We start from the raw sequence: 24256 nt of genomic DNA on the forward strand, positions 1-24256 counted from the left end.
TCCCATGCAATATTTTAAACGAGTAAATACAAATATGCCTTTGAAAGTCTATTCTGATATAATGTGCGTAACCACCGACCCTATTTGGTATGAGTTTGGAATAATTTCAAGTCATTTAATTTGTACCCCCAAAATATATATTTTGAGATTAATTTTACTGCCCTTCTATAAATTGTGACAAGTATAAAAATAGCATTGCTATAGCCTATAGTTACATCATTTGGTTCGGATAATCGAGAGAGCGTATATATTCACTTTTGTTTCGAAATTAATCAAAATAAATATTAGTACTAATGCTACTTCGAAATGTGTATAATGATTATAACCTTGGATTCAAGATAAACTTGAAGTTCTCCAACGTTGGTTTTTCTTACAATACTAGCTGGTTATTTTGTGGTTCATAATTCATATAAAAGATTTAATAAAAAAAATCAAGAAAAAGAGAACTGCATGCTTGCAGCTGCCTTTACGTCGGGAATCACGGGTTTTGTTCCTTAGCTGGCTGGACCGTTGGACCTATCTTCTAATATCTCCATATTTTTATTACAATAAATTCATCCAAATATATATATATATTTCAAAATGGGTTTTATGAGACAAATATCATTTGATCAATTTATGAAACTGTAAATGTTCAATTGTGATATTCAATTTAATTAGTGATATCTCAACGAAATAGATGAATCGGGAAACAATTAATGAAAGTGGAAAGAGTCTCTCCCAACTGGAGACGAGACGAAAGCCGGCCATTTTTTTTTTTCAAATTTAGACTTTTAAAGTTGGTGACCTACTATTAGTACAGAATCCATTCAATTATTAATTACTGATCTAGAAATCATTAAAATATATATAATTGAATGAATATCCTTTACACCAATTTTTCATGGGGATCTTATGTGCCCGTGATAAAGAATCCAGGGACTTTCCTAACCAGCTGATAGAGTAGTACTAATTGATCGAGTGGTATCAAAACAATTTTGGCTTTTAATTCCTCCCACGTGCATGGGCTACGCATTCTGGCCGTGACTATTCTAGGCGAGGAAAGGGCACCAAAGTTAATATTTAGATTTGTAATATATTTGATTTTAAAAAAAATTTATATGAAATCAAAGTATATATTCCTCACGGGGTTCTTGATTTTGCTGACAATATTAATTAATTGGTGGGTTTTGGTTAAAAGTTGCCAATCAATCGCCTTAGCTCGTGCTATAGCTACATTTTGATCTCTATCTGTCTTTGGGTTTGTCCTGAAAAACTCGTGGTGCGACATATTTGATGTAATCTTAATTTTATGAGAATTTTGGGGTATATATATATTTTGATATTGTGGACGTCTGTTGTTGGGCATCATGTGAACAGCGTGGAAACATTAAATGAAAGACATGCATTTCTCAATACCTGAAAAGTTATGGGGAGAGATGATTAATTCATGATATGATATTGCACAAGATGTTCATGTGAACATTCTACGATGCTCGTGATTTGTGATATTATTTAGTAAATGCTTATTCTTTGCCTTGGTCGTGTTACTCATCTTGGAGCTGTTGGATTAGTTTGATTATATGCCTTGATATACAACATCTTATTATATAAGTATATCATGTGTGTTTTTTGGTTTGTGAGATAGAAATTAGAATGATCATAAAAATGAAATATAAAGATAACACAACTATTTTTCGAACCCTAAAATTAAAACGAAACAAGACCCCCAAGAAATACCATGGACAAAAGTGTGTTTTCATCCAATTAATTAACATTATAATTTAAGCCAAAAAACCAGTTCGCAGCAGTCAAAACTGATCGATTCTCCAGGCCACAATAATTTGTATTATTTTATATGTACACATAATGTAAACGAATTAAAATTATTGGTTTGTTTAATGAATATTCAACTTACGTACTGACAATGGTGTGAGAAAAAAGAGTCACCCACAAGTGTCCAACCTGTTAAGTCAACCCTGGAATAAGACTTGTGTGTTTTTGTATTAAAGGATAATATAATTATATTAAGTTAAGGTTAAATCTATGCCAGCATAGGAATATGTAGGAATTTGTGCGTCTGCCTATTAATGCGGATCTACCATCATTTCAGAATGAGTATGTCTGTCGTTTTATGATTTCCCCTCAATAAAAATGCCACTCATACATTTTTTTGTCAGAGGCCCAATAGCACATTAATTTTTTTTTAAAAATGATTTATTTTAGTCATGATCATTGTTACACAAAAATTCTTATATCAGATTTTTTTTTATAATTTTGTGAGATAAATTTTTAATTCGATTCAAATAATGAGAAATTGTTGTTTTTATATGTAGATCTATTTGTGGTACGGAACTTATTCTCGTTTGTTGATGGAAAAGAATGTTTTTGAAAGAATAATTTTTGGAACATATTTGGACTAATTTCGTTTAGTAAGATTAATATTTTAACCCCTTAGTCATATATATGATCATTTATTCTTTCTCCGGAGATAAGATTTTATAACCTATCTTTAAACTTTTGATCTACAAACAAATTGAAGTATGAACAAGAAGAATAATGTTCACAAGAAGTTGGACCATATCGATCCCACCTGTCGTTTATGATTCCTGATTTTTATGTATGGTGTAGGGTCGGTCCACTAAGAGGGGCTAATTGTTATTTTTAACTTATATTCTTAGCCTAACATAAAAAGAGTTCATATTTTTTATGAGAAAAAAAAAACTATGAAATTGCCACTTACTATTAATGTTTGGTTGATTCATTTCTGATGCCCTTGTCTCACATCTGTTGATTTGATTTTAAAATGGCGGCTGTAAAAAACTTTAATAACAATTTTCTTATAATGGGGACGAACACGAAATGATTTCTATCAGAATTCAGAACCCATTATGTAGTCATGTGTGTGGGCTTGAGCCCAGAGCATGACACCATTAAATACTAATATCTTATGAAAATCATAGTAAGTAAATGTATTTTCAAAGACACCACTTGACCTGTGAATAAAAAATGAATGATGCTAGTCTGTCACACATAGCTTGTCTAGTGTGGTTTACTTGATTAACGTATTTTGCAGGCTATTGCATTAGTCCGAGGTTTACCCAGTGCTCACCGAAGATAGCGGCTGCGGGTTCTCACGTCACAAAAAAAAAAAAATGATGCATGTTAAAATAATTATATCAGACATTAATTCTTCGTAGAACTTCAACTAAACATTTAATAAAATAGGAGAAAAATAATCAATTAATGTATTATACTCCACACAAAGTGGTGTGTCATGAAATACAACCACAACATATTAATATCAAATGAAACTCCAATTCACTGGTTAATTATAAAGAACTTGTATTATATACTTTGTATATTAAGTACGAACATATTAGGCCATACTAAATTGTTTCCCCAAAATACCCTTTTCCAAAATTTTATTATCTTTGAAAAAAATACAATTCAATAAAAATAAAACATCAAATATTAAATTTAGAAATACTTAAACCTCTGTATATTAAAAAAAAATCAAGCTTTGTGCACCGATTAGTTGCAAAAATTTGCTAGTTAAGCATATGTATTATCCAATTAAAAGGCCCAAAAATTACAGTGGTAGATTAAAAAAAAGTGCGAGCCCAATTGTAACAATTTATGGGCTCCGAGGCCTAGTCTCCAGCAAGAAAATGGACATTGCTCTTTTCTCGCCGTCTTCGCTCTTCGCCGATTCCGACGGCGAAGGTACCGGCTCCGGTAGCTCATCTTCCATTTGAATCATGAATTGCTTTAGAGTCACAAGTATTTATGTTTTCACACCTACTAGCTGTAATGATTCTGGTTTTATTGGTCTTTTTTGCAGAAGAGGGAGAAATTGAGAGCAATCAGAACTTCGAGGAGAGAAGGCACCAATTTCCTGGAGTGGTCTCTGAGTTATTTATTTATCTTTGTTATTATACTCTTCTGCATATTTGAGTTTGAGAAAGATTTGTTTTTTCACTTTTTTGGCTGAGTTTATTCAACGACTTCGAATTTTTTAAGTTGTAACATTGGAATGATGAGTTTGTTTGCTTCTTATTCATTTATTTTTCTTAAAACTTGGGTTGTAATGAAAGAGCCATTGCTTATGTATGATATATATGATACGTTTTGGTAGGCGGAACATGAAGCCATGATGTTCAAAAAATGACTTTTTGGGGGCAAACTTTGGTTCCGTTTGGCTTTATTTCATTGCTTTCCTGTAGGAATACCTGAAATGATTATTATGACTTATGTGAATTATACTCTTTAAGCTTTATTTTGGCATGCATGCAGGAATTGCTTATCCGGGAATTTTCTTTTCACCAGTTAAATGCTAATCTACTCTGGCCTGGCACATTTGCATTTATCGAATGGTTGGTTCATCGCAGATCTTGGATGGATGGACGGAAAGTAATTGAATTGGGAAGGTGTGATATCACTTTGTATTAGCACTCTTCGTGAGACCTTGTTTCTCTTTTCAAATTTTCACCTTTTTTCAGCGTTAGAATTCTTGCTCAATATTTTAATGTTATCATTTTCGTGTGACGGATGTAATGAAAACATTTCAGGATTAAGTGTCTGTTGTAGCTACAATCTGTTTAGGACCTTTAGGTGTTCGTGGATGTATATCAATCTCGTATTTCTCTCTTGTTTTTGCTCAAGAATATGAAATGAATGGGGCAGTGCTTTTTTCCATTACCGATGTTTATAGCTTCAGTTTATTGCAATTTGCAGTGGAACTGGAGCTTTGGCCATCTTTTTGCACAAATCATTTGAAGCTGACATCACAACCTCAGATTATGACGATGCTGAAATTGAAGAGAACATAGCTTATAATTGCCAGATAAATGGGGTTACCCCTGTCCTTCCTCATGTGAGACGTAGGTTCATTTGCGTTATGCTATGTGATATTCAACTTTATATTAGCACAGCTACTTTGATGCTGATGGAAAATAATTTATATATCCATGCATTGTTTTCAGATTCTTGGGGTGACGAGTTCCCAATTTCCAATCCAAAATGGGACCTGATTATAGCAAGTGATATTTTATTGTGTAAGCGCTGATTTTAGCATATGTTACTATGAAATGTGAAAAATAACTCTTACTGCATTCTTGAAGGATCATTCTTCTTGTTTTCTTCTCCCTTAAAGATGCTAACCTATTTCTGTTGCTTCCCTCACCCCTTGCTGGTGATCGCAGACGTGAAGCAATATTCGAACCTTATAAAATCTTTGTCATTTCTCCTTAAATCGTGCGAATCAAAAGCCATCAATGCCATTTCTTCAAGCGGTGATGGTAAGAATAGGAAGTTTCCTTTTCTTTCTATAGTCGGTTTCACTGCAGCAGTAGATAAACTTTATCCGCATGTTTTTGTACATCCTTCTCAAGATGCTTGCCTGCTTCCTCGACCTGCATTTTTAATGAGTTGGAGACGCAGAATAGGGAAGGAGGACGAATCTATGTTCTTCACTGGCTGTGAAAAAGCAGGTCTTGCAGTCGATCATCTGGGCTCTCGTGTGTATTGCATTACACCAAAAGATATAACCACCGATCATTCAACTTGAGTATCTTGTAGGTGTTATTGCTCAAGTCTTTAGTGCAAACGAGTGCATCATTAAATCTGCCGCATCCCCATGTATGATTGTCATCAATTTAAATACTTTCCTGAATTTTTGTATGTTGCTACAGGCATTTTCTTCTGGACCTGTGGCATCTTGATTATTGTTTGATTCATGTTTTGGTTGGTACATTAATCCATTGTATCAGAGGATTTTGTTTTGAATTTGAACTGATAAGTTTGGGAAATTAAAAATATCTTTGCCTGAGCTGAAATTTTGGCTATCACAGAATGAGGAAATTTAATTTGGAAGCTGAGAATATCAGATGTGCTAACATATGCAATGAGTTGGAGATTCATTAAATCAATTGGAGAGGTTTAGAAAATACAGCATGCAGGCATTTGAAATGGCAAATGATGATTCTTGCCAAGTTTACAAGCTGAGCAAAACTTAAATGATCATTTCTGGAAAGTGAAACATTAGAAGTATGCAAAACTTTCTTAACAATAGAAAAGGAAGGATGTTCTAATATAAGGTGTTTGTGATGCTGGACAGCGGTCTTTAGGAAGAGTAGTACTGAAACATGCCGCAGATTGAGATGGGGTATGGATAGGCTTGCACAGATTGAATTTATACATCCCCTCATGGACAGTCCCTTGAAGAAGAGGCACTCTAATGGCGAGGTCCTAGGAAAAAATCGAAGGTGAAACTCAAAAAACACATTATTATCTATAGCAAACTTGCTAATACTAAGATGATTTTTGGTTATATGAGGAACTCGAACATATCACTAAGAAGCAGAGTGCGATGTGAGGAATGCGGATAAAATTTAGATAAGCCTGCATGAGACATGAACAAACCTGTGTCATGTGAACCTTACAACCTCCTGAGTAATCAGAACCAAGCACCAAGAGTGAGATTAGAAAGCTCATTTGGGAATCGTGATTCGAAGCATCGAAATCGTGGAACCACCATTCATCATTCAAAGTTTCTGGGGTGGCAATAGCTACTGTAGCAACTGGGCTCTTTTGATATTGTGGCATGTGAAAAAAAATAAAAATGATTGGGTGTTCCACAAATCTGGCCAACTGAACTTCTATTGCCATTGAACTATCCTCTTCTGCCTCCAAGAGTGTTTCGACCCGACTCATGTGAAATGGGATCTCTTCGGATCAACCCTTTTAAAAGAGAGTTTCGACCCGACCACGGCCATCCTGCACTCGTGACATCGTCTCATGTTTGGAAAATGGGCATTCATAAATCATAATATGCGCGGCACGTGATTCACATTTAAAGCCATGTTAGTTAAAGAAAGAAAATTGGCAAAATTAATAAATAATAATATGAATTATAAATAAATAAATATTTAAACCTGCGTCCGTCTGTCTGCCTTCTATTCCCTGTGAATTCTTGTGTGCATTCCACACCTTATCTCCAGCGAAAATGAGAGCCAAATTACTGTGGCGAGGCATTCCGGGTCTGGACTCGAATACTTGTTCGGAGCGGGACCAATGGAAGGAGGGGTTGTTTACTGGCGTCACCAACAATTTTGCTTGTATTTCGGTGGCGGATAAGAGACTCGAAAAGGAATTTTCGCCGCCTTTATCTCAGCTTATGGACCACCCGTTGGCTTTTCTGGCGTTGGTTCCCAAAGAAGCTGCACTTTTCGCTGCCGGGGCTGTTGCAGGTGCTGCCTCTAAGACGTTCACCGCACCGCTCGACCGTATTAAGCTGCTCATGCAGGTGACTTTTATCTGAATTTCTTGGATACAGTTTTGTAACTTTGGTGGTTTTTGCGAAATCCTCATGCTTTACTTTTGCCTTCACCTCTGAGTTTCTTGTTGCAAGTTTGCTTCTTTAGTTTTGGTATTTATTGGGCGTCGTCGCGTATGCCAAATAGCGTACAAAAGCCGACTCTCTGTTGAAGAAATTTCATTGTTCTTATATATAAGAATGTATCTAGTTGCACAAACTTTTAGAAAATAAGAAGTAAGGTGATGAATTTGAATATCCTCGTCGTTCTTAATATTCTTGCATTCAATATGTTTGTTCCCTATTACGTCTCCGGTAACACTATATTACGTATCTTTTCAGACACACGGTCTCAGAGTTGGCCAAGAATCTGCAAAGAAAGGAATCGGATTTATCGAGGTATCTACATGGCATCTTTCTTCACTGTTATTCTAGTTATCTAAGTAACATGGTTCCAGAATTCCCGTTTTGTCCACTTTCTTTATTAATGGGAAACTGTATTTGGTATCACCACTGTTCAGTTTTTGTTGACCAAAGTATCTTTCATTTATTTGTTCATCATGATCATATGCTCTAGAGTTGTGAAGCTCCATGAAAATGCTCAGTCTGCTGGATTTAATTGCAAGTATGATAAACACGCTGATAACTGTTCTAGATACTCCTATCTGAACTCTACAGTCCATAACATATCTTGACTTCAACATGGGTAATCTCTTCATTTAATTCCACACCTTTTCTGTTCTCCACCTGGTGGGGATGGTGAACAGATGATATCCTTCACTTACATATGGTTTAGGTGCCTGACTCCCCTTATAAATGATGGAAAATTTTCTTTTATTTCCATCATTTTTTCGTAGGCTCAAGTTTATCCGGTACTACTTTTCTATATGTACTTCTGCAATTGATTTGATGCTCCATTCACGTATCGTTTCTTCCAATAATTTATGTCCATATTGTTGAACATCCTCTTATGTGGTAGGTAACCTTCTGAATGTGTATTTTAGGCCTTCACATTGATTGGGAAGGAAGAAGGCTTAAAAGGGTACTGGAAAGGAAACCTTCCCCAGGTTTGGTGTTCCATTACTTTTCTAAATATTTCAAACGTGCTGCTTCCTGCAGTCACACAGAATTCCTTCCGTCCTTTTACCCCTATTTTTAGTCGGATTTTTTAGTTTTCAAACTTCAGTTTATAGCAGTTTTTTAACTTGTAAATGCTCTAGGTGATACGAGTTATACCTTATAGTGCGGCACAGCTTTTTGCCTATGAAGCTTACAAGGTAGTGGTGCAACAATCTTCTAAAGGAAAATAGTCAGGCTTATTTGGGGTTGAGTGGATCAACTGTGCTTTATTGTGTTTCAGAAACTATTTAGTGGAAAGGATGGGGAACTCTCTGTAGTTGGAAGATTAGCAGCAGGTGCTTGTGCTGGCATGACTTCAACTTTTGTAAGTTAAAAAAAAGTGGATCGACTTGAAATATAATGCATCGGATGATTTGATTAGAGTATTTTTTCTCAAGTGCTCAAGAGAATGTTATGGTAAGAGAAATCTTGGGTTAAAAAAGCAAAAAACGATCACAGTTTGATTTATGTGTGGATAATAAAATTTTAATCGGAGATTTACAATTGCATAAAAATGCTCCCCTCCCCCTACCCCTCCCTCTCTTTCTCCCTCTCACACACACAGACACACATGTTTCTCACAGGTGCCTATTTTCTTTCAACATGTGTTTGTGTCTCAAACATCTTTGTCCAGGTTACTTACCCGTTAGATGTCCTTAGGTTGAGGTTAGCTGTTGAACCCGGCTATAAAACAATGACAGAGGTAAACTTACTTGTTATTCGATAATTTTTCCACTCAGACAGCTCCCATTGTATTGTGACTAATTCCAGCCTTTTGATTTGCAGGTTTCACTAAATATGATTAGAGAGGAAGGATTTGCATCCTTTTATAAGGGTCTAGGGCCTTCTCTTATCGGAATTGCGCCTTACATTGCCGTGAATTTTTGCGTTTTTGACTTGTGAGCTTGCTGTTTCAGATCTCAAGTTTATTTTTGTTTAGGCAGAATAACTATAATACATTTGGTCTTAATCTTCATGTGCTCTTGAACGCCAGGGTGAAGAAGGCACTGCCAGATAAATATCAAAAGAGGACTGAAATATCCCTGGCAACAGCACTCGTTTCAGCTACCATAGCCACAGTCATGTGTTATCCTTTGGATACAGTCAGGCGGCAAATGCAAATGAGGGGTTCTCCTTTCAAGACAATTTTTGATGCCATCCCAGGTAATATATATGTTGCTGCACTGATGGGTTCATGCATGTCGATTCTTTCAAAATTCAAAAAAAATTTGAAGATGTCACCCTTGGTGTGGCAAAGTGCTGCCACCATTTTTGTTGAACCATATAGCTAAAGTTTCTCACAGAAGAGCGCATTAGGTGTGAGTTTTTTTGTTTGTTCATGACCAACAGGTATGCATTCATTAGTTTAAAGTTAGTTGATTGTGGCTCAAAACAATTTTCTGAGTGCGAAAATGAACATTTCTTGAATACAAAAAAAAAAATGATATTTTCATATTCAGTCTATATTTATCTGATATGGACATGAGAACGAAAAACTTGGAAATTGAACAGTTTGATTTGGCCTTTTCATGGATCTGTACTTGATTTATGATTCGTTAAAAGCACTGGTAGCAACAGGGTTATTTTTATGGAGTGAAAGCGGTATACAGTCACGAGGTATTCTTGGACATGCATTGAATATTTAAGATGGTGTGATGCCCTTGTAGTGTTTCCACACGGCTCGATACGCTAACGTCTCCATGAATGTCAATTTGCGTTAGGCATTGTGGCTCGTGACGGTTTATTGGGGCTGTACAGGGGTTTCTTGCCTAATGCATTGAAGACTTTACCTAACAGCAGGTTCATCTTTTTTTCTTGCATTCAATTGCCCTGAATTGAATCGCAGCTATCCCTACTGTTATTCCTTTATTTTCTTCTCTTTTATGGCCTATGGGGTCGTTCATCCTTTTGTCAGTTCTTGATATATAACCACATGTTTCCTATAAATGCATTTGTTCTAAATTTCATTTCTATTGCTGTGACAGCATAAAGCTTACTACATTCGACACCGCCAAACGTCTGATTGCGGCAGGGGAGATAGAGCTACAAAAATTTATGGAGGAGAACGGCAAGAAACAAGATTGAAGTTATGGAGTTGTAAACATATTGCTGTAAGATGTTTGGCCATGTCTTGCGTACACTTAGCATGTAAGCATCCATGTCTTCAAAAATCTTGTTTCGGCACCCTGGGGCTTTAGGGAACAATCAGCTGAAATGGCTAGAAACATGCTTGAAATTTTTGACAATTTATCCGTACATTTTTTGTTCCCATAGTAATTTCATGATACGATCCATTGAGGTCCTGTGTGTTCACAGGATTGTGTATTTAGTTGGCTTCTACCTACTGTAAACGCGACATATATGCCACGGTGGTTTTGATTCAAATCTGTTGACCAATTACATTCTCATAACTGAGATGAAATACATACACTATACATAAGTTACATTGTTCATACTTGTCCTTTTTCACAATCCAAATCATACATAACCATCTCAGTCAGAGATCCACCTTGAGTCTGATTTTTTGTGTTGCGAATCTCACTCGTCATCATCCTCGTCATCATCGTCCTACACAGAAGCAACAGTTCATAACATTTAGCTGGATGCGAGAATAGCAGAAAACAGCTCATTAATACAATACTCAATCATATGTCTAGTGTTTAATCATGTTGCTTTCCAAATATCATAATGGCATCATAAACATACGTGTTCGCTCTCATCATCATCATCATCGTGAACTTCGGATGCTGACCTCTCAGATCCTTCATCACCCTGATCAGCAGAACTCTCCTGGCGATTTTATGAATGACAAACATTTATGAATGCAGGTAAAAACATGCTAGTATAAGATGTTATATCTCAATCAAGAGAATTAAAAAAACACCTGCTTTTTGTTGTAGGCATTCATTAGTTTTTCATACTCGGCCTTCTTTTTCGCAGCTTTAGCTTCATAAGGAGCTTTTTCCTAAGGATGCATTTGTAATAAATGATACAGTCAAAAACTGTAGCTTCATACAGATCAACTTGTCAAAATGCCAGCATGCCAGATAAATTTAATACCCAAGATTCATCGGTTCAGGTTCATACTTGAAATACTCTGGTTAACGATCATTTCATAATGAACATATATCATATATCTATGCGTGTGTAACATGTATGATTACACCACGAGCAAATACTAGCAAATACTTCTCATATAGTCTTGAATCGTTAGAATTTTGAAAAAATAAAAATAAAAAATTCCAGCATATCATGATCATGCAGTGAATAGAGTTTTTAGTCCTTACAGCTGCACTCATCGATTTCCACTTCTCTCCTCCAGCTTTCCCTACCTAGAAATATGCAAAACAAAATCCAAACACACAGCTTCGTCAAAAACACATCTGCAAAAGACATCACTGGCGAAAATGGGAGTACAGACAACATACAGCTGAGACAGCCTTGACATTAGGATTTTCCTTTTTGAAAGTCTTTCTAAACTCTTCACTGCAATAAAACCATTGAATAACCAACCATATAGCCCATATAGAATACAAAATCTGAAAAATGGAATACTATGATGCTCGTGCCATCCATGCGCACACCAAAAAAAAAAAGAAGGTAAAATGATGATTCGTACAGGAACACAAAGAAAGCACTAGGGGGCCTCTTGGGCTTGTTAGGGTCTTTCTTGGCCTTTGTAGCCTTTGGTTTACTTGGCTTCGCAGCAACCTTCCTTTTCCCAATCTTTCTGAAACAAACAAAAGTGCTATGAATGAATACAGTTCATCTAATACAACATAATATCAAGTTCCATTTCCAAATCAAGGCCAACCTATCATCAACCGGTTTCAATGCTTCTTTCGTGTCCTTTTTTGCAGCCCCTTTACTCCTGCCGCCAGTCTTCATTTCAACAAGGTAAACACCTACATATATATACACCATACACCGTGAATTGCTACTAAATTTATACCTACAAGCTAGAAAGCTTGTGTTCAACTAGCAGAAACCATTATATTCCATACAACACCACCAAGAACATAAACAAATCATCAGTCACTTTTTGGTGAAGGAAGCAAAATATAAATAAAGCCATTGCTTATGTACATCAAAAAAAGTCAACGCGGCGCGCGCACAATCGCAGCGAAAACTTCAACTGCTTGACAAAATCTATATAAGCAACATAAAGGTTTAGATCAAAATCTTTATTGGCCTATGCAACAAAAAAGTTATTTTAACAAAAGAAAATGGAGAAATAACATGGAAAAGGGGAAAAAAAGTTTTTACAAAACAAAATCACAAACTGATTTTCCAAACTATGATAAACAAATCATCTCCACCCTTTATCATGTTTAACATACAGCACACGAACGGACAAAGTCATGCATTCAAATTGAAGGGAAATTGGGAAAATAAAAAAAGTAATAAATATTCCAAGAATTATCAGAATTCATACAGAATTAAGGACCTTAAAACAAAGAACAAACTAGCACTGGTTCTATGTATGAATTTAGGCAAGGAAAACTAAAAATACAGATAATTATTACAAAAGAGATAAGCATACCTAGAAAGATAACAAGAGATCGGTGCTGAATGAGTCTAAGAGGAGAAAGAATAGAATTTTAGAATCGAGGGACCAGAGTGGAACAAATCCACTTGAGTCACCGGACTAGCCGGTTACTTGGAATTTTTTTATTTAATTATTTTTTACTACTTTGCTGGGCTGTTCCATTATCCTCTGGCTCTTACCTCTATCACTTATAACCGTCATTATATTATTTTATTTTATTTTATTTTATTTTTGGATATAGGGTCATTCAATTTTTCTAAGGCGTTGAAAAATTAGAAATACTAGTCGGAATTACTCGAAAAGGTGTTGTGTAAACATATATAATTTTTCAATAATAAAAAAAAATTAATTTGAATGAAATTAAAAAATTTAAATACATAAATTTTATACTTATGTTAAGCATTAAACAGCTTATATTATTTGATTGATTAATTGTGAAATTTTAAATGATAGTCGATGCGAGTGAGAATAAAAATTATGACAAATAAAAATAATAGTGTTCACCAACAACTTATCACTTATTACTAAACATTTTAGTTTTTTTAAACATAAAACACTTTGATTAATTAACAAGAGAGTAGTCAAGTTGGGCATCGTTTGATGTGAAAGATAACACATTGATTGATTAATAATCATTGTTTTGTCCAATACTTAGTTCAAGTTCTTCCAAGGATTAGTGTTATGCACCATGGTCCAATATCCAAGGTAAGTGTACTTTCGGGGCCAATATCCTCAGAGGAATGGATCACCGCATGGACTACTTGTGACGAATCCGACGAATCCGAGAAAATGCACGCATTATCGAAATCATGTCTTAAACAAAAATCCATTCCAAAATTAATGATGGCTTGTAGTTCTGCACCTTTGACTGATCCCGGGTTACAGATAATACTGGCGGATGTTCCCTGAACCAAACCACGGTTGTCTCTCACCGTTATCTCCACATTGAAATTTTTTTTTGATATATCAAAGCTCGCATCGACATCTAATCATAATTGTCCTGAGTTTGGTGGTTCCCACGACTTCTTCGCTATCGGATGATCCGAGTTTCAAGAAAAACTCCAGAATCCTGCTCGAGTTTTATTCAAAACTTGAGTAATTGAATTTTATTGCTAGAATTTGGTTAAAATCAGAACTCAAGTTCAAGTTTTCATTCGAAATATATAATATTATTATATTAATAAAATATTAAATTTTGTGAGTTGCTCATGAACTGCCAACATAACAATAAGACCGAGTTTTCAATCTTTTGAAAAAACACAAAATCTTATTTGAGAGAATCTCAAGGATAATTTTTGTGAGACATATATTTTACTTGGGTCACTCATGATAATGTACTATTTTTTATGCAAAAAGTATTACGTTTTTTTTTACGTGGGAACCTGCAGCCGCGATCTTTCGATGCGCTCTGGGTAAACCTCCGGACTAACGCAATAGTCTGCAAATTACGCTAGTCAGGTAAACCACACTGGGCAAACCCTGTGCAACAGGCTAGTCCAAGAATGTTGGAAATTTTAAATTAAAAAATAGGTTTGAATGAAAAATTATGGCTCATGAATGTGGGAGTGTCTTTTGGCTCTCCACAATCTTGAGTTAATTGGAGACTGTTGGCTCTTCATATTCTTGAGTTTATTGCAAGATTAATTGAGTCAATTAAACTTGTATGACTCTTGGTATATTTTTTGAAGCCTATAAATAGTGTGCTCATTTTCTCAATCCATACAATTTTTGAAAAACAATTTCTGCACACAATATTGAAGATCTCATTCAAGTAGTCTCTTGCATTTCATATTGTTAGCTTTTCATTTGGCCTCCGTTAAATTTTGGTGATAAAGTGAAGGTACGATTCAAGTTCGCCGGAGTAGTGAATTTGTGCTTAGTTTGCTACTGGTTTTTCCGTTGTATCCTGGGAAACAGACGTCTATACGTGTTGATCCTCAAGCATCTAGTGGAGTAGACGAATCTGTTTTAAGGAAATTGTACTAGTTACAGGCCTAGGTTTGCTTGACTATTTCCTTACTTGTTTGCTTTATATTTTTCAGTATTTGTGTATTCGTTATACTATTGAATTGTTATACGATCATTCTTTCTTTTTGTAATATTATTTCTGTAATATTCACGTTTTGAGTTTGCATATTTTGGATAACAAACTTAAAACAGATTTTAGTACTCGTTACGTGATTTGTTTCAGAAATGGATTCTGCTTCAAGTGAGACTACTCCAGTTAGGGATGGCAATGGGTCGGGTCTAAACCCGGCCCCGCATTGAACCCGAACCGCTAGGATGGGTTTAGACCCGGCCAAGCGGGTCTACATGCGGATCCGGGGCGGGTCACGGGTTTGGTCGGACCCGCCCCGAACCCGCCCAGCCAAAAATATATATATTAAATATACTTTAATACAAATATAAAATATACATGTATATATATTAATAATATATAATTATATTATTTATATTACATAATCAATAATTTATCCCTAATTTGAGTTTATAGTATTTTTGAATTTAAATAATTTTAATATATTATGATATTTTTAATATGAAAATATATTATTATGATTTTTCTTTTGTTATTAATTATTAATTAAATAAAAAATTGATATATTTTAACTTGTAGGAATATTTTTTTGTCCTAAATGTTATTAATATAAATTTTAAAAATAAATTTAATGATGATTTGTTAATTTGTTAATTTATTTAATTTTTTATTTAATAAAATTTAAATTATTTTTAATTTGGCGGGTCCAACGGGTCTAACCCGGATTGGACCCGCCGGGTCAACGGGGCGGGGCGGGTCTCAGGTTTGCCCAAACCCGCCCCGTTGCCATCCCTAAATCCAGTTGCCCCTATTGTCACGGTTCCAAATCGTGTCGTTCCTCCTGTTGCCCCACGTGGTGCTGTCGTTCCTGTTCCAAACAGTCACGGAGAAAAGCCAGAGAAGTTCACTGGTGCGGACTTCAAGAGGTGGCAACAAAAAATGCTTTTCTACTTGACGACGCTGAACCTGGCCAGATTCCTCTCGGAGGATTCTCCTAAGCTCAAGGAGGGTGAGGGAGATGTTGAATCCGTCAGTGCTTTGGAGGCATGGAATCATTCTGATTTCCTATGCCGAAATTACGTGCTGAACGGATTGGCAGATTCGCTCTACAATGTGTATTGCGAAAAGAAAACGTCCAAAGAGCTGTGGGAATCCCTTGACGAAAGTACAAAATCGAGGATGCGGGGGCCAAGAAGTTTCTTGTAGGCCGCTTTCTGGATTGTAAGATGGTGGATTCCAAGCCAGTTATCAGCCAAGTTCAAGAGATCCAAGTGATTCTTCACGAGATTCACTCTGAAGGGATGACGTTGAGCGAATCCTTCCAAGTGGCGACCATTGTTGAGAAGCTACCACCGGCATGGAAGGATTTCAAGAACTACTTGAAACACAAGCGAAAGGAGATGAATGTTGAAGAACTCATTATTCGACTTCGTATCGAGGAAGACAACAAGAGCTCTGAAAGACGATGTTTTCTCCAGTTGCTGCTATAGCAAATGTTGTCGAGCATGGCCAAAGCTCGAAAAAGAAACACTTCAATCCTTCAAACAAAAGGAGGCATTAAGAAGAAGAAGTTCTCCGGAAAATGCTACAACTGTGATGGTATTGGTCACAAGGCCTTTGAGTGGAAGAAGCCAAAGAAAAACCGAGAGGTGAATATGGTGGAGAACATATCCCATGAGGTTTCAAACATGAACCTTTGTGCTATCATTTCTGAAGTAAATCTGGTTGGTTCAAATCTAAGGGAGTGGTGGATTGACACTGGTGCCACTCGCCATGTTTGCTCTGACAAAGAGATGTTTTCAAATTTTGAGAAATCCATAAACGGGAAAATGCTGTTCATGGGAAATTCTGCAACTTCTGAAATCAAGGGACAAGGGAAAGTGGTTTTGAAGATGACCTCTGGAAAAGAGCTGACTTTGAACAATGTGTTGTATGTGCCAGACATCCGTAAAAACTTGGAGTCTGGGTAACTGCTTAACAAGCATGGTTTTCGCATTGTGTTTGAGTCAGATAAAGTTGTTTTGTCTAAGAGTGGAATGTTTGTAGGAAAAGGCTATGTAAGCAATGGTTTGTTCAAACTCAATGTAATGGCTATTAAGCCCGTGATCAATAAGATGAAATATTCTGCTTACTTGCTTGAGTATTCCAATTTGTGGCATGGTAGACTAGGACATGTTAATTATGATATGATTCGTAGATTAATTAACTTGAAAAACATTCCTACATTCAAAATTTATACACAACACAAATGCGAAACTTGTGTTGAAGCAAAACTAACAAGATCATCTTTTCAAACAGTTGAAAGGAAATGTGAACCCCTTGATTTGATACACTCTGATCTATGTGATTTAAAAAGAGTACAAACACGTGGTGGAAACAAATACTTCATTATTTTTATTGATGATAGCACAAAATATTGTTATGTGTATCTTCTTAAAAGTAATGATGAATCTATTGAAAAGTTTGTCCACTACAATAGTAAAGTTGAAAACCAACTTAGCAAGAAAATTAAGGTGCTAAGAAGTGATCGTGGAGGAGAGTATGAATCACCATTTGCTGAGTTTTGTGTTCAACATGGTATCAGACACGAAATAAATGCACCTTACTTTCCTCAGCAAAATGGTGTCGCAGAGCGAAAGAATCGCACTTTGAAAGAAATGATGAATGCACTGTTACTGAGTTCTGGTTTATCACAGAACATATGAGGGAAAGTTGTTCTGACAGCTAATTACCTTTTAAATAAGATAACCCGAAAGAAGCAAGATAAAATCCCATATGAATTATGTAAAGGAAGAATACCTTCATACCAATATTTGCGAGTGTGGGGGTGTCTTGCCAAAGTAGCTGTACCTACTCCGAAAAAGGTAAAAATTGGACCAAAACTGTTGATTGCATTTTCATAGGATATGCACACAACAGTAGCGCTTATCGATTTCTTGTGTATGAATCTCAAATTCCCGACATTCATAAGAATACGATAATGGAATCAAGAAATGCTTCGTTCTTTGAACATGTGTTCCCTTGCAAATCTAAGGAAGAACCAAGTTCATCCAAAAGATTACATGAGACAATGAAAAAAGAACAAGAGGTTAACTACGAGGTTGAACCTAGACGTAGCAAAAGAGCTAGAACTGAGAAATCATTTGGTCCGAATTTCATCACTTTCATGATGGAAAGTGAACCTCAAAGCTTCAAGGAAGCTGTGAATTCATCTGAAGGACCTCAATGGAAAGAGGCTATAAATTCACCACTTTCATGATGGAAAGTGAACCTCAAAGCTTCAAGGAAGCTGTGAATTCATCTGAAGGACCTCAATGGAAAGAGGCTATAAATTTCGAAATAGAATCCATTTTGAAAAATTATATGTGGGAACTAGTGGACCTTCCTCCGGGAAGCAAACCACTAGGTTATAAATGGATTTTTAAACGGAAAATGAAATCATATGGAACAATATATAAGTATAAAGCCAGATTGATAATCAAGGGTTACCTTCAACGTGAAGGGCTTGATTACTTTGACACATTCTCCAGTAACAAGAATAACTTCAATTCGAGTGATACTTGCAATTGCCGCCTTGCGGAATCTTGAAGTACACCAAATGGATGTAAAAACTGTTTTTCTAAATGGAGATTTAGAAGAAGAAATTTACATGGAACAACCTGAGGGATTTTCTGCACCTGGGCAAGAAAATAAGGTTGTGAATTGGTGAAGTCTTTGTATGGCTTAAAGCAAGCACAAAAATAATGACACGAAAAATTTGACAAAGTCACGCTAGAAAGTGGATTTAAAGTCAATGAGTGTGACAAATGTGTATACGTAAATAACACTGAAAGTGTCTATGCCATTTTGTGTCTTTACGTAGATGACATGCTAATCATCGGTAGCAATGATAAGATGATCAAATCCACTAAGAAATTGTTAAACTCAAAATTCGACATGAAAGATTTGGGATTAGCCAATGTCATCCTTGGAATTAAAATCCATAGAACTGAAGGGATGGTTCTAAGTCAATCACATTATGTGAAAAAAATACTTGAGAAATTCAATAAGGATGACTCTGCATTGGCAAGAACCCCGATAGATACGAGTCAACATCTATCGAAGAATCGGGGTGAGAGTATCTCCCAACTAGAATACTCTCGAGTCATTGGTAGTCTGATGTACTTAATGAGTTGTACACGACCAGACATAGCCTATGCAGTAAGCAAATTGAGCAGATTCGCCAGTAATCCAGGAGATGAACACTGGAAAGCAATTATAAGATTGCTAAGGTATTTAAGATACACTCGTGACCATGGGCTGCACTATACCAGATACTCTACTATTATTGAAGGATACAGTGATGCAAACTGGATATCTGATATGAAAAACTCAAAATCTACAAGTGTATTTGTATTCACTTTAGGAGGTGCAACAATTGCTTGGAAATCTTCTAAACAAACTGTAATAGCCAGATCCACGATGGAATCTGAGTTTATTCCAATTGATAAGTGTGCTGAAGAAGCTGAATGGTTGCGTCTATTTTTAGAAGATGTTCCAGGATGGGTGAAACCTGTATCGGCTATTTGCATTCATTGTGATAGTCAATCTGCGATCGGAAAGGCACAAAGCAAGATGTATAATGGAAAGTCTAGACATATACGTCGTAGACACAACACCATTAGACAATTACTCTCAACTGGAGTTATCTCTATTGACTATGTAAAGTCAAAGGATAATATAGCGGATCCGTTAACCAAAGTGTTAAATAGAGAGTTAGTTGAAAAATCTTCAAAAGGAATGGGACTGAAGCCTATGGAATAAATTAGTGCGAAGGAAAACCCAACCTATGATGACTGGAGATCCCAAGAACTAGGTTCAATGGGACAACCTAATCGCACTGGTTTGGTAGATCACTGTGGGGGTTATCCTTAGTCTATTCCTATTGCAAACAGTGAATGTTGAGGATAAACATATAACTTTTAATGATTCTGATGAAATTCAACATAGAATCACCTATGTGAGAGAGAAGTGGGGCCGCTTCGAAGGAATTGCAAGGCTCAATTCTAGACCCTCTCACAGAACCAGGCTGGTGTTCATGGCCAAAACGAACACAATCATGAGAACTGAATAGTATCGGCGAGTGTTCTGTGTGAAGTGTATCTTAATTTACACAAATGGCAGAACAGTTCAAGGACATCATGTCTACTGGTTAGCTAGTAAAGCAAATATATTTCACAAGAGAAGGTTCAAAGGATAACACATACCTATCCTATGCATGATTCAACTGTAGAGCTTTATCACCAAGATTTGTATCAATTTTTCATTCATGTGGGGGATTGTTGGAAATTTTAAATAAAAAAAATAGGTTTGAATGAAAAATTATGGCTCATGAATGTGAGAGTGTTTTTTGGCTCTCCACATTCTTGAGTTAATTGGAGACTTTTGGCTCTCCATATTCTTGAGTTTATTGCAAGATTAATTGAGTCAATTAAACTTGTATGACTCTTGGTATGCTTTTTGAAGCCTATAAATAGTGTGCTCATTTTCTCAATCCATACAATTTTTGAAAAACAATTTCTGCACACAATATTGAAGATCTCATTCAAGTAGTCTCTTGTATTTCATATTGTTAGCTTTTCATTTGGCCTCCGTTAAATTTTGGTGATAAAGTGAAGATACGATTCAAGCTCGCCGGAGTAGTGAATTTGTGTTTAGTTTGCTACTGGTTTTTCCGTTGTATCCTGGGAAACACGTCTGTACGTGTTGATTCTCAAGCATCTAGTGGAGTGGACGAATCTGTTTTAAGAAAACTGTACTAGTTACAGGCCTCGGTTTGCTTGACTATTTCCTTACTTGTTTGCTTTATACTTTTCAGTATTTGTGTATTCGTTATACTATTGAATTGTTATACGATCATTCTTTCTTCTTGTAATATTATTTTTGTAATATTCACGTTTTGAGTTTGTATATTTTGGATAACAAAGAAAGTGCTGGCAGGGAGAATCGAACTCTTGACGTATGGCCTAAAGTTCACCTACTCCACTAACTTGGATATCCCCTTGGGAGCAAGTATTCTGTTTTATTGTAACTATGGATAGACTTGACTCGTTTCATGGATAAAAATCTGTAAGATCATGTGGTGACCCCGGGCTCGACTACTAAATACCATAATTAAATAAGGTATCTAAAATAAGCAGCAACAATCAACAAGAGAAAAAAAAATTTAAAAGAAGGCCTCGCTTGATCGGTTGAACTGCATCGTCACCGATCGAGCGGGACCATTTTTTGCTCAAAACAGAAAAATGAAACTCTCTGCTCGCTCGATCGATGCAGTTCAACCGATCGAGCGAGGCCTTCTTCTAAAATTTTTTGTCTTTTCTCTTGTTGATTGTTGCTGCTTATTTTAGATACCTTTTTTAATTATGGTATTTAGTAGTCGAGCCCGGGGTCGCCACAGATCGTCTCAAAATAGACTTATTCGGAAAAAAAGTGAGTTTCCCTTAAACTTAAAAGCAATAGCTTTTTGTGTTTCTTAACATCAAATTTTGTTCATGCTTCTGCCACAGTGATGATTCTTTAGAGTGATTATGGCATTTTAGGTTCTGGGCATCTTGCACACAGCGCACTTCTTCTTCTTTTCTTTTCTTTTCTTTTTTTCCATTCAATTTTCACAATTTATAAATGTAATCATTTTTCTAAAAAGATAATTTTTTGCAAATACTAATCTAAAGAAAACATATAAATTAATTCGAGTAAATATGAAAGTAATAATGGCTACAAAAATGAAAGTAAATTTGATTAAGATCATATATATCACAAATTATCATATCATGTGTAATAAAATATATATGTATATGGTCATGCACATTACATGTATTTCAAGAATTCAATATCACGAATAGATGGCTCCGTGAAATTTCATTATTTAGAATGAGTGGTTGATATGATCAATAATTGAGAATCTGAATGTGCAAATATGAATAGACTACTGCAGGTCGTTGAGCCGCGGCGGACCCCTTGATTATTGAATTATTAAAGCTAGTTGAATTATTATTGAATTGTTAAATACACAAGTTACGAAATTTTAATTATTAGTTATAAATTAATTAATACAAAAAGGGACCAAATTAGTTTAAATATTAGAATTTTTTTTGACAAGAAATATTAGAATTTTTAGATTTTATGCTAACATAAAATCAGCATTAACAAATATAAAACCATAAGCAATCACCATGAACAACTACGTGAGCAACAACTAACATGACAATCACTCATTGGATGTACAAGGTGTCATGTTATGCTATCGCTCATATAATTGCCAATGATGATTGCTCATGTGATTGGAACGCATATATATATATATATATATATATATATATATATATATATATATATATATATATATATATATATATATATGCTCGATCTGGATTGAGAACGCGTTATTATTTCTTGATTATAAGTCACAAATCTGAAGCATGGTCTCAAATACATAATTTAATAAATATCAAATGAACTATAAGTCATCGATTGCTTGAAAATTTGCCAATTTGGTTGTAAATCGTATCATGAATCCGGTACTTAATCACTGTAAGATAAAGATTATTAGAAGTCTCATTTAGTAATTAACTGTGGAAACGGGTCGGGTATGGCGCAATTTTTACAAGATGAGGAGAAGCATTGAAATTTACTAGATTACATATATGAAAGCTAGCCTCAGTTGAGTTCAAGAGAAAAATCCAAAGGTGTCGAAAATGGTTGTGTGGAGTGGGTCGCTCAAGTGGGTGGCCCAGTTGTTGAGAGGGCCCTTGCCGGTGGCGGCGGCTTGCACGGCGAATCCCAAGAACCCCACCATGGCGAGGCGGGCATGCTTGATCTCAGCCAGCTGAAGGGTCGCCTTCTTTTCCGGGTCCGCCGCTAAGCCGAGCGGGTCGAAGAACGATCCGCCGGGGTAAAGCCTCTTCTCCGGGTCAAGCTCGCCGTTCCTCTGGAACTCGATGTACCCGATCACCAACACCTCGATCCAGATCAACGTGCTCATTGAGAATGGAAGTGCCTGCCCCAGGTACGATGATCCCTCCACCAGCTCAACCTGTTGAGATTGATATTTTTGAATCAATTAAGTGTTTGTTAAAAGCTCTCAAAGGAGGCTGCTGTTTACGTACCTTTCCTGCGTCTTGCCAGGTGATGCCAGTGAGCCACTCCACAGTGAGGGCTCCGAGAGTTGCCAGCATGGCCCACCTGCCATGGATGAGCTCGCATTCCCTGAACCTCTGCAGCCCGAAAACCTCGCTGTAAGGCTGGAAAGGCGTGGACTTCACGTCGGCACCCTCGGTTCTGGTTCCGATTATATCCCCGGCGTTGTTCTTGGCCAGGTTCTGGTCCAGCGAGTCCAAATCAAACTGCAAGTACTCGGCCGGTTTGCCCAAACCGAACGGGTCGAATCCGTAGTCACCGATGAGGGTACCGTCGAGATAATCCGGAGCCTTGACTCCGGGATACCATAATGGTCGGTCGAAAACGGGCTTTGAAGCCGATTTCTTGGGAGCTTTCTTCTTCCGGCCGAAGGCGAAGCTTGCCTGGACGCGGCCTGGTCCAGAGAGGACTTCCGGGAGCCGGGTACCTATGAAGGATGACGTGGCGGCGGCGTTAGCGGTGGCCATGGTGGAGGATCTGAGCTAGGAAAGAAGGGGAAAAAAGGTTCAGTCACAAGAGTTGAGCGTGTGGCGATGATGTATTTGGTTGGGTTATAGAGCCCAAGTGTGAGCGATGGAGATCGATGGTGGAGGGATGGTGGCCGTTGGATTGAGCGGGTGAATCCATCTGAGGGTTGTTGGAGGGTCGGCCTTATCTGCTTCTTATCCGGTTTATTGGCTAATTATTGGACGAATTGTTTGTTTGAAATTATTAGGATCGGCTGGATTTTTATTTTTTATATTTATTTGATTTGCAACTGAGGTGTTATCGTCTTATTATATATTAATTTTATGAAAATATTCCGTCTAATTCGAATCAAATATATTTTTATATCAAAATATTGTTTTTTTTTCTATTATAAATGTTCTCGTGTGGCTGAGATTTTTTCTTCTTTTTAGCTTGGTTCATTCGCACTTATTTTATTATCTCATTAATGTCGATAATATTGTTGATGGTGATATATCGCGTTAAAAAAAGGGCAAATTATTTTAAATTCCCTATTACCAAATTTTTTTTTTAACTTAACTCCCTACCCACCTTTTTTTTTATTTTCATTTCCTAGTGGTCCCTATTTTTG

At 36.4% G+C, this 24256-nt stretch overlaps 4 protein-coding genes across 8 annotated transcripts; 2 read left to right on the forward strand and 2 right to left on the reverse strand.

Annotated features, from left to right (window-relative positions):
* The first annotated feature begins 3593 nt into the window (after nt 1–3593).
* On the forward strand, nt 3594–5804 carry LOC140875487 (uncharacterized). 4 transcript variants are annotated; one of them, XM_073279172.1, is made up of 7 exons: nt 3594–3717; nt 3824–3885; nt 4276–4409; nt 4717–4862; nt 4965–5036; nt 5184–5279; nt 5373–5804. In XM_073279172.1, exons 1-7 carry the CDS (start codon nt 3651–3653, stop codon nt 5546–5548), a joined length of 753 nt encoding a protein of 250 aa, XP_073135273.1. In that variant the 5' UTR covers nt 3594–3650; the 3' UTR covers nt 5549–5804. The 4 variants fall into 4 exon arrangements, with proteins under 4 accessions (XP_073135273.1, XP_073135276.1, XP_073135274.1 ...); XM_073279175.1 differs by having other exon boundaries at nt 4309–4409; XM_073279173.1 differs by having other exon boundaries at nt 3617–3705.
* A 1146-nt stretch (nt 5805–6950) lies between these two features.
* LOC140866585 (probable envelope ADP,ATP carrier protein, chloroplastic) lies at nt 6951–10622 on the forward strand. Its single transcript, XM_073271644.1, has 10 exons — nt 6951–7285; nt 7637–7693; nt 8299–8361; nt 8515–8571; nt 8655–8738; nt 9048–9116; nt 9200–9312; nt 9408–9577; nt 10135–10213; nt 10399–10622. Exons 1-10 carry the CDS (start codon nt 6986–6988, stop codon nt 10496–10498), a joined length of 1092 nt encoding a protein of 363 aa, XP_073127745.1. The 5' UTR covers nt 6951–6985; the 3' UTR covers nt 10499–10622.
* A 133-nt stretch (nt 10623–10755) lies between these two features.
* LOC140866674 (HMG1/2-like protein) lies at nt 10756–13022 on the reverse strand. 2 transcript variants are annotated; one of them, XM_073271738.1, is made up of 8 exons: nt 12957–13022; nt 12228–12318; nt 12033–12143; nt 11842–11899; nt 11701–11745; nt 11298–11378; nt 11120–11203; nt 10756–10981 (listed from the first exon to the last, which is right to left on the reverse strand). In XM_073271738.1, the coding sequence occupies exons 2-8, from the start codon at nt 12299–12301 to the stop codon at nt 10952–10954; spliced, it is 483 nt and encodes a 160-aa protein (XP_073127839.1). In that variant the 5' UTR covers nt 12302–12318; nt 12957–13022; the 3' UTR covers nt 10756–10951. The 2 variants fall into 2 exon arrangements, with proteins under 2 accessions (XP_073127839.1, XP_073127909.1); XM_073271808.1 differs by lacking the exon at nt 12957–13022 and adding an exon at nt 12861–12889.
* A 9556-nt stretch (nt 13023–22578) lies between these two features.
* On the reverse strand, nt 22579–23714 carry LOC140893553 (chlorophyll a-b binding protein CP29.1, chloroplastic). Its single transcript, XM_073302643.1, has 2 exons — nt 23148–23714; nt 22579–23074 (listed from the first exon to the last, which is right to left on the reverse strand). Exons 1-2 carry the CDS (start codon nt 23643–23645, stop codon nt 22709–22711), a joined length of 864 nt encoding a protein of 287 aa, XP_073158744.1. The 5' UTR covers nt 23646–23714; the 3' UTR covers nt 22579–22708.
* Between the last annotated feature and the right edge of the window lie 542 nt (nt 23715–24256).

The sequence above is a fragment of the Henckelia pumila genome, chromosome 1, assembly GCF_033568475.1.
Source record: "Henckelia pumila isolate YLH828 chromosome 1, ASM3356847v2, whole genome shotgun sequence".
Classification (NCBI taxonomy): domain Eukaryota; kingdom Viridiplantae; phylum Streptophyta; class Magnoliopsida; order Lamiales; family Gesneriaceae; genus Henckelia; species Henckelia pumila.

What these genes read in the sequence shown, in the direction of transcription:
- LOC140875487 (XM_073279172.1), top strand. Translation starts at nt 3,651, where the DNA reads ATGGACATTGCTCTTTTCTCGCCGTCTTCGCTCTTCGCCGATTCCGAC. An exon ending in CGGCGAAGGTACCGGCTCCG is followed by an intron (nt 3,718 to 3,823) that starts GTAGCTCATCTT and finishes TCTTTTTTGCAG; the next exon opens with AAGAGGGAGAAATTGAGAGC. An exon ending in CATTTCTTCAAGCGGTGATG is followed by an intron (nt 5,280 to 5,372) that starts GTAAGAATAGGA and finishes ATCCTTCTCAAG; the next exon opens with ATGCTTGCCTGCTTCCTCGA.
- LOC140866585 (XM_073271644.1), top strand. Translation starts at nt 6,986, where the DNA reads ATGAGAGCCAAATTACTGTGGCGAGGCATTCCGGGTCTGGACTCGAAT. An exon ending in GGAAAGGAAACCTTCCCCAG is followed by an intron (nt 8,362 to 8,514) that starts GTTTGGTGTTCC and finishes TAAATGCTCTAG; the next exon opens with GTGATACGAGTTATACCTTA. An exon ending in CTGGCATGACTTCAACTTTT is followed by an intron (nt 8,739 to 9,047) that starts GTAAGTTAAAAA and finishes ATCTTTGTCCAG; the next exon opens with GTTACTTACCCGTTAGATGT.
- LOC140866674 (XM_073271738.1), bottom strand. Translation starts at nt 12,301, where the DNA reads ATGAAGACTGGCGGCAGGAGTAAAGGGGCTGCAAAAAAGGACACGAAA. An exon ending in TTGAAACCGGTTGATGATAG is followed by an intron (nt 12,144 to 12,227) that starts GTTGGCCTTGAT and finishes TGTTTGTTTCAG; the next exon opens with AAAGATTGGGAAAAGGAAGG. An exon ending in ATGATGATGAGAGCGAACAC is followed by an intron (nt 10,982 to 11,119) that starts GTATGTTTATGA and finishes GCTTCTGTGTAG; the next exon opens with GACGATGATGACGAGGATGA.
- LOC140893553 (XM_073302643.1), bottom strand. Translation starts at nt 23,645, where the DNA reads ATGGCCACCGCTAACGCCGCCGCCACGTCATCCTTCATAGGTACCCGG. An exon ending in CCTGGCAAGACGCAGGAAAG is followed by an intron (nt 23,075 to 23,147) that starts GTACGTAAACAG and finishes CAATCTCAACAG; the next exon opens with GTTGAGCTGGTGGAGGGATC.